General features: G+C 38.6%; 1 protein-coding gene across 1 annotated transcript in view; it reads left to right on the top strand.

The window, feature by feature from the left end:
- The window catches only part of dock4b (dedicator of cytokinesis 4b), a 173,618-nt gene that overhangs the window by 146,738 nt on the left and 17,293 nt on the right, over positions 1 to 9,587 (top strand). Inside the window, 5 exon segments of the mRNA XM_020614412.1 lie at positions 354 to 530; positions 2,126 to 2,237; positions 3,691 to 3,772; positions 5,055 to 5,164; positions 6,092 to 6,164. Of these exon segments, the coding sequence (XP_020470068.1) occupies positions 354 to 530; positions 2,126 to 2,237; positions 3,691 to 3,772; positions 5,055 to 5,164; positions 6,092 to 6,164 (554 nt within the window).

The raw sequence follows: 9,587 nt of genomic DNA, 5'->3' as shown, positions 1-9,587 counted from the left end.
AAAGAGTACACGTCACGACATCTTAAAGAATGTGTTTCAAAGGCTGCACATTCATAAATCAACAAGGGATTCAGATTTCTAATTACAGTAAACAGAAGTTATTTGAGTTCATGACAATAAATCACTATTATTAGGAAAATTAAAAACATCCCCACTTGTGTAACATCATTTTCCTCAAATCATTAAGTAAAGTCTTTTATGGAAGCTCACTCTGTTTGTGAAAACAGGAACTGACTGCTGTGTTAGGACTTCTCAGTGAATGACCCCCTTAGTCCTCTGAGAAGAAGGACACCCCTCATTAAACACTTCTTTCATCTGTATTTGTGTGTATTTTATTATCAAACCTCATGCTGGCATGAAAAAGCATTTTAATCATGCACTTCCCTCTAATACAATTTAAAACCCCAGGAGTTTCCTGCTTATGTGCGCGCAAGCCCGATCCACTTCACCAACGGAAGTCCACGACCATGCAGAAATTCTGTGCCCAACATCATTAGCCCAGACGGTGGCAGAGGGGTCACCAGGCGGAGGTGACATTTTGTCAAGTTTTGCTATCTTTAATGTTTTGTGTATCATATTTGTATTCTGTCTTTATTTTATATTATTGAATTATCATAGACAAATAAAGAATTAAATGTCAATGATTTTTGTAATGATATCATATTAGAGATTTAAAAAACACCCAAGTCTTCAGATGTATTTTAAATATTTCCATTATATTGTCTCACCTTCCCTTCTTTCTCTGAATGTGCTGCCCTTCTCTGCAGACCATCTTCATCATACCCATTTTTGTTTTTACCAGCATTTGTTGGTTTGTTCACAACATAACTAAAAAAAGTGATGATTGGATTTTGAAGAAATGTTTTGGAGAGGTAGGGTGTGGTCCGCGGAACAAGCCATTAGATTTTGGTGCTGATCCGGATCATCCAGGAATTTTTTTTAAAGGATTCTTCACCACTGTGAGATAGGGCCTTTTTCAATATTTGTGCTTCTAACTCCATACATAATGCTTAGAATGCTTCAACAAAAGTTGCAAGATAACATCCACATAAGATCTACTAGCTGTCCCCAGTAGGCTAGTGATTCAGGTGCAACGCTCTCGCTGCTGTGGCCTGGGTTTGAGTCAGGGTTGCGTCAGGAAGGGCATCCGGTGTAAAACACGTCAAATGTCAACATGCGAGTCGTCAGTGAGATGATTTGCTGTGGCGACCCCTAAACGGGAAAAGCCGAAAGTGACTTTCTATCCATGTAAGATCTACTACACACCACCAATGATCTGGATCCAAGTCATATTCTGGATGTGCTGATCCAGAACGTTCAAATTTATAGGGCTCATGGAAAGCTTTCTACTGTGAAACAACATGTAATGCAACAGACTTGCAACTAAGATCAAATTACAGACAATCTCCACTAAGGAAATATTGTTTTTCTTGAATAACTTTCAAACCATTATTGATACCAATGTAATGATCAATGAGTTTTTGAGGTTCAAACTATCATTGAATATTGCTTTTTAGGTCAAAATGCGTTATGGGCTAATTGAGCTGCCTTGACAGAGGTGTGCACTCTCTAGATTTATCTAAGTTCCTTTTACTTTTTTGTGTCCCCATGTCACACCAAACACCATACTCTGTGCTTTTTGCTCTCTTCTTCCTTTTGTTCTTTACCAATGTGGCTCCATCTGGGCATAACAATACAGTAGGTGGGGGTAAGTGGCTTGCACCCAAAGGGATATTTCAGTGTGGCTGCTGCTGGGACAGTGGGCAGACAGTGTGCAAATGTTTGTTTGCTTTTGGACTGTTTGCCAACAAAACCAGGTTATATGTGTTTTAACAGTCCTTTAGAATCCCAGTTGTATTGGTTCTCTAACCTTTCTTGTACACTTTTGCCTTTTGGTAGACACATGAAATGCTATGACTGCTGCATCGATTGTCTTTGACTAATCTGACATTTTCTCTCCATTTGTCTCTGTTTGTCTTTTCTCCTCCTGCCTTTTTGTCTGCCTTTCTGTGGTTCATGCTGATTTTTTTGGTGAGTGAAACCTATTAAATCTAATAAAATTACCTGTCTCTTTTTACCCAAAGCTTTCATAACCATCTCTTTCTGTCACTCTCAGTCCCCTCAGTTACCCTGCGGTGAACCGCTACTCCTCATCCTCTCTGTCCTCTCAAGCTTCCAATGAAGTCAGTAACATCACAGGGCAGTCGGAGAGCTCAGATGAAGTCTTCAACATGCAGGTAATCTCTCTCTCTCTGTCTCTTTCTCTCACTCTCTCTCTCTCTCACACACACACACATACACATACACATACATACATGCAACCTCTTATGTCTTCCACACTCCCACACAAAGGCTTTTAAGAAGCTGAGTCTATATTCCAACATTTGTCTTCCTGCTCACTTCATTCTACCTTCATTTACTTACTCCTCTGACCTTTTCTCTTCATCTTCCTCTCTGCTTGTTGGGAGCTTTTTCTGGCCAAGCAAATTGTCGTGATTATATCAAATTATGACACAGTCCTTTGTGTCATCTGCCCAGAGAGCCTGATGGAGTTGGGCAGTAATCTAAACAAGATTTGGCCAATTCAGAAAGCTGCCAACAACTCCTGGCAAGCTGTCTGCTGCACCTGGCAAACCTGAAACAACGGGAAGAGGAAAAACATGAGAGGAGAAAGGAAGTTGTCAGAGATCTCACTGAAACCATTAGGATATTGTATTTAAGATATTGTATTTAAACACCGTACATTTACTGAACAGTGATCTTGAAGATGAGTATTTCTATAATATTGGCTCAGCAGAAATCTCTGGCACAAACCTCACCCATTGCCAAAGTGCACAAACAAAGGAAAAATAAACTTGAAAACAGAAAGTTTGACAACCCTTGCAGTGTTTTGAGCATCTTTAATGTAAAGTCCCACATGTTTTAGCATGCCTTTGTCAAGTCTGTGTATGTACCATATAGTCTTATAATAAAGTTTTTTTTTTTCTTCAAGACTTTTTGTTACATATTTTTAACAGACTCCAATGGAGGATCCTTGCCAAAACATTTTTGTCTTTGGTCTTAGAGTTGCTCAAAAGCACACTTTGTTTTGTTTTCTCTTCAGTTTATCAAAATCACAACAAAATATGATTTTAATTTATCCCATAGAAGTTCTCAAGTTTTCAAATGTGCAAATTTGTTAAGATGAAGCCTGCATTAAATACTGTATAATGTTATAGCAACAGTTAACAACAACAGATAGCAGCAGCTGTACTTTTAATCCTGGTTTTTAGTTACCTTTAACCCATAATTTATTGTTTTTATTAATGTTTTGCTTCACAGTTGCTCAATTTTATATGATGGCATATTGGGTTTTCTAAGTGCAACACTAATATTCTACTTTGTTATTCTAGTAGTAATGTTCTAGTTTTCAGCTTCTTGGAAACAATAGTAAGCAAGAGATGAAATGTAGTTCACTGGTAGTGAAAGCCTCTGAGTGGAATTTAAAGTATCCTGTCACCTGAGCGAGTTCCATGGGTTGAAGAAAAGACATTGTGGCTTTAGTTTACCCAATGTCTGCATTAAAAAAATTCTAGGTTTGGAGATGTTAACATAATGTATGTTGTATACTGTATAACATGTTAATTAATGTTAATGATATTCTGCTGATAATAATGATGCAGTTGTTGTTTGTGTCGGTGTCATCTACAGCCCAGTCCGTCTACCTCGAGCCTCAGCTCCAACCATTCTGCCTCACCCAATGTCACCAGCTCTGCCCCCTCCAGTGCCAGAGGTGAGACTGTCACTCTGCAAGAGGACTCATTTTACAGCTTTGAGCTGATATTTCATTCCAGAGTGACTTGGACAGAGGAAGCAGACAGAGGTTCAGCTGGAAAATACTGAACATAAAGACTAAACCTTTAACCTTTCAGTGACATGGTGTTCTCTCAAACCACAGAGGTGTCCTGTCCTGTGAGGTTAGCAAAGCTACATGACAGCTAGGGAGACACAGAATAGGGGCTTTAAAAAAAAGAAGAAAAAAAGAACGTGTGAAGGGAGTTTTGAATACAAAGCTAAAGTGTGGAAAAGAAGAGAGAATATGAAATGAATCAAGTGAAATAGGCTGAGACATGGTGACAAATGCAGTGTTCAGGAAGAAACATACTGCCAGTGGAAATGTAAGACAGAGCATGAGAGAGTAAGAGATCATTACAGCTCTGTGGTGCATCCCTCTTGGACCTCAGTACAATCTCCAGTCCAGGCTGGCCTCAGTCATCCAAGGCTCTAATACAGTGGTGTGTAAATATCTAATGCCTAGCCAACTGCCGTTTTATCTCGCTGTGTTCATGTGTGCAAACATGTCTGTGCTTGACCCACATCATAAAAAGAAAGAATATATGAAGATGTTTATAGAAGTGTATACACTCCCTTTTGGTAAGCTTCTGGCAGTGGGTGGCACCCTCATAAAAGTGGACTCTTAGTCATAAAGCCCATAGAGAGTTATTGCAAGTGTGGTCTTACTATCTGAATAGGAATCAACAATAGGTATCTTATATACCTGTAGCCTTCCAACTGCTACATTCACTAATGGATCAAGATCTATACAGTAGCTAAAAGAAGATGGGGTGAAGTACTGTGAAAATGGTGCAACTAAGTACTTGTGTGTATGTGTGTATGATGGGTGGAAGTTGGGCTTTTGTGTTAATCTCTGTTGGTGTGTTACGTATGTTTCTGTGTTGAGGTTTAGCACGCATCTTTTTAGTTTTGATAGTCTAACAGAAATGGTGTGTGTTTGTGTGCATGCATGTGTGTGTGTGTGAGAGAGAGAGAGAGAGTGAGTGTGTGAGAGAGGGGGTAGGCCATTTATCATGATGTGGAGCTAGTGAGCCTGAAGAATGGTGGAGGGGTTTGCAGGGCGAAAGAGAAATTGGCTTTTCATGATTGCCAGTATTTGTGGGTCTATAGTGTAACACCTTGCTGCTATTTGGTTCCTCGGGTGTTTGCGCATGCTCTTGTGTGGGCTTCTGTGTCTGTGTGTGTCTTACTGCTATGACGTCTCATACTGTCCAATCCAGGTTCACCTCAAATGGCAGAGAAACACAAACATTCCAGAGAAAATGCCTGTTTGTCTCCAAGAGAGAGACCAGTCAGTGCTATCTTCCCCAACCCCCTGGACTCTGCACAGGTTAGCATACACATAAATGCACACACCCAAACAGAGAGAGAATGGATTTGAATTGTCAAGAGAAATAAATTGTATTGCATGTTAAAAAGAAATTGTGGGATTTGGAATAAAACAAGGTGGTTTTGTAGTTTTTTTTTTGACACATCAATCTTTGCAGGTATGTTTATTCAGCACTGCAGCTGCCCATAAGGTGCATAGTGGTGCAGAAAACAAGGTCACCTTTGTATTGTACAATACTGTATATCCCAATGGGTGACTTCTGTTTTGGAGAAAAATATGCCTCCTAGACAAGGTCAGGCCTTTGGTACTGTAGCTGAGAAATGTAGTTTTTCAAGAGCAGCAGCTATTAATGTTTTATTAAGGTCAGGCAATCCACCATTAGCTCATTTTTAGTAAAAAATAAAAAATTACAAGATGATGTTGCCACAATAAGAATAGCCAACAGGAACAAGGGCTGTACCTAACTCAGTCACACACTCCATCCCCAGTGACAACGCTACTATAACAAAAAAGGTCAGTGCTACTGGCACAGTTTGCCTGTTTCTCCTTATACTGTTTGTGTGGAATCAAGCAGATTGTTTTAAATTTGCAGATGAATTGATGCTGGGAGACCTAGCAATTATTGCTGACAGTAGCAAAGTTCTTACTGATAGCTACTAATGGAATATTGATTAGAAACAACTGATCACTTGTAGCTTTTATTGTAATTGGAAAAGGGCAAAAAAGTGTATATTTTTCATGATGGATGGAGGCTAGATGTAAAATGTCATTACACATTGAGCACTTATTCTTTTTGCCTCTATTTGTCTGATTGTTGCTACACAAAGTTTACATTTTACACCATGATATTTATTTTTTTAAGTTCAGTATTTAGCAATCACAAATATATTGTTTCATGCTGTAATTTGGACATATTCTTGTGTGCAGAGAGTGCCTCCTCATCCAATAGGAGATACCACTTCACCAAGGAGTGACCCAAACCTCTCAGCACCAGACAAAGGTAAAACACAGGGTTTTCTTTTACATCCTTAATACCACACACTCACTCCTATTCAACAATTTCAGCAATACTCAAAATATATTCTCATCTTACAGAGAATGCTCTCCAGCAGAATAATAATGCCAGTATGTGTAGACACTTTACATTAAACCATTAAACTAAAGTAGACTTCCAATATTATTTTATTGTTTTCTGTTTCTTAGTGTTATTCAAAAGAGTATGCATTTCATTTACCCATTAGAAGTGTTCATCAGTTTATAAAAATCATTACATTTCTTAACACAAGCTCTCCTGAGTGGAACACAGTAATGCAGGGGTGCTGCCAATTTGTGTGGCAGTTTCTATGTTAAAGGGCTTTCAGATAGGATGTGGCACGTGCTGCAAATCACGCACATGTTGAGCGCCAGTTGCTAGGTGACTGAAAAGCTTTTCAGGAGGTGGTTAGCAAATATTAACTAGTTTTTCGAGCAGCAGACTTGGATGCACAATGTAACTATCTGCATGTCAGCAAAAAGCACTGGCTTTGGTTGTATTGATGAGGAGAAGGAGATGAGTTTCAGCAAAGAAGAAGGGGTGTGGGTCCATTAAAATCAGCTTCTCCTCTATTTTCTTTGTGGTCTGTCAGGTTCTCTGCGATTGGACATATTGAGGTGTCGTCATAGAACGCTGTGCTCAGGTTAAACTTTATTTAGCTTCTAACGGTACATGCGACCTTGCACTGCTCAGCTCAGAGCAGCCAAGATGCATTCTTGTGCTGTGTAACACAGAAATTAATGGGTTGGATACTGAAGCGCAGCACCCATGGTATTCTATCTGAAGAGGCCTTTATTCACCTCTGCTACACTGTCCAGGGCAGTTATGCAGTGTGGGATAGTTTGACCACAAAGTGACTTGAGGCAGCTTCAGGGGCCTCCTCAGGATATACACACACACACACACACACACACACACACACTGGATTCCATTTTCTTCCGACACCTAACCAGACATACCATCAAGATCAGAACATTTCATCTTTGTATTCTCACTAGTTATTTTGCTCAGTATAGTCAAAGAGAAATCAATTTTCTGGGAAAAATATGCCTGTGAATTAAGACTGAAAGTTGACTCCCCATGTGTAGTTTAAATAAAACTGAATAGTTTGATTATGTTTTTCCCTGAACTTTAGCAAAACTCTAAATATAAAATCAACCTGTGCATCTTTTTTCTTCCATCAGTGCTGTTCACTGCCATATAAAAGAGCAGCTTTCAAAACAATTGTCAAATAATTAATGATGAGAAGAAGACACCTTTAAATAGAGATGATATAATAGTTTCCTTGTGACTCATACAGACACACACCTTTCCACATGATTCAGATGTAAATAATGCAGTGAGAGATGAAATGCTACAATATGGTGACATGACACCTTTATGCATATGACAATGGCAAAAGGTGTTAGGATTCAAACAAAACCTGTGATTGTATAAAAGTGTCATTTGTCTCATCTTCTGCTTTGAACCTTTAATTAAAACTCTAGATACCAAACACATAGAGATTCTTGACTTGAAGGTACTTACAAGAGCTAAAAGTCTGACTTAAGGTGTGTTATACCCCAGTTCTTTTATTGAACAGATCTGAATGAAGACAGAGTCCGACTTGCTTCATTTTAGTGCTGGTTTATTTTGAAAGCCACAATAAAAAGTTACAGAAACACAAACCCGGGTGGCTCCTGCTCCAGACAACTGCTGGAAGAAAGGAGATCCCGGAAACACAGAGCCTAATACATTTATAAGATTTTGGGCTAACCCCTTACACAGACAGCTGTAAAAACATCAAGAGCTGGAGACAGTCCGATGTCTCCGTCTCATATCTTATGCTCCGCATGCATCAAGCACAAGTCATAACAAAATGAAGAATTCCGTGTGTGTGTGTATGTTGTTTGCGTGATGTGTAGCTAGACATAATTCTTACACAAGATTAATACAAGAATAACTGGTGTCAAGGTACCCTTCTCAGAGTCAACATTATCTTCTAACCTTGAAGCAGAGCACAAAGGAACAGACTTTGAATCTTACTAAACTGCATTAATAACACATTAAAGTCTAACACATTAAAGTCTAATAATTATCTGACTGATTTATTAATTTCTAACAGGTGACAAAATTTCCATTTGCCAATTTAAACTGTGGCAAGTATTATTGCAAAAATTCAAAACAAATGTACTGTCACCTCAAATACGATGGCCACTAAGATGCATGTGCATTGCGGCAGTGATGGAAACCTAAAATTATTGTGGAGCCATTTTCACTGTAGAGACGAAAAGAGGAGTTAATTTTGTGCCTCTGAGGAGCTGAAGTTATGCAACTCTTCTGGTCTCACTAGTCCTATTTCGGATTTTTTTTTAAATCCCAAGCATGACTGAAAATATTAAGAAGTAGGAGGACACTGGGGAAGAAGCTTAACAATGTGATTGTTACCATTTTAAACCTGATTTTTTTAAATGGCTAATGCTTAGAGCTCCTCAAAACATGGCAACAAATCTTAAGAATTTCTTTGTAACATTAAATATCTATGACTAAAATAGCAACAGTAAAACTAGAGAAGTGCATTTCGTGTTGAAAATGTGTGTGGATGCTGATATGCTGAAGGATCACCAGGAAAGTCCCTGAAATCAATTGTTGAAACAGATGAAGGATGAGAAGAAATGGCTGAAGTTCTTTGTTGAATAATCTGAAGGATGAGATGTAATACTTACAGGCCGGAATGTCTTTGAAGTGTTGAACATTTTGATACTTGAATGGCTTTTCTAGCTGAAAGTATGCTCAACTTAAATGTGAAGATTTTTCCCATTGGTCCCCACAAAGTAGGTAAAACAAGTGTGTGTGTGTGTGTGTGTGTGTGTGTGTGTGAAAGAGAGAGAGAGAGAGAGAGATAGAGAGTAGTCCTACACCCTGAGGACTGCTAGTGTGTGGCTATTGAAATGAAACATAAAATGTAAACGGCAATTATGCAAAAAAAGCATAAAAGATATCAAAAATCTGTGTCCAGTATGAATAGCTGAAGACTAACAGTTTAAATGGTGTTTTTAGCATAAACTATGCTTGACTTAAGATGTGAAAATTTTGCCCCTTCATTTGAATTGGGCAAAATTTGTTGAAAAAAGCTGAATATTTTTAAAAAGTATAAATGTTACCAAAGAGAAATATAAAGGCTGGAATGTCCTGGAAGAGTTGGCCATTTTGATACCTGAATGGCTTTTCTAGCTGAAAGTATGCTGAACTTATTAAGATGTGAACATTTTCCCATTGGTCCCCATAAATTAGGTAAAACAAGTAGGATTGTGTGTGTGTGTATGTGTAGGTGTGTAGTTGTGTCTGTGTGTATGTATGTGTGTGTGTGTGTGTGTGTGTGTGTGTGTGTGTGAGAGAGAGAGAGAGAGA

Source organism: Monopterus albus, unplaced genomic scaffold (genome assembly GCF_001952655.1).
Source record: "Monopterus albus unplaced genomic scaffold, M_albus_1.0 scaffold145.1, whole genome shotgun sequence".
NCBI classification, from domain to species: Eukaryota; Metazoa; Chordata; class Actinopteri; order Synbranchiformes; family Synbranchidae; genus Monopterus; species Monopterus albus.
This window is presented reverse-complemented; position numbering and strand designations above follow the sequence as displayed.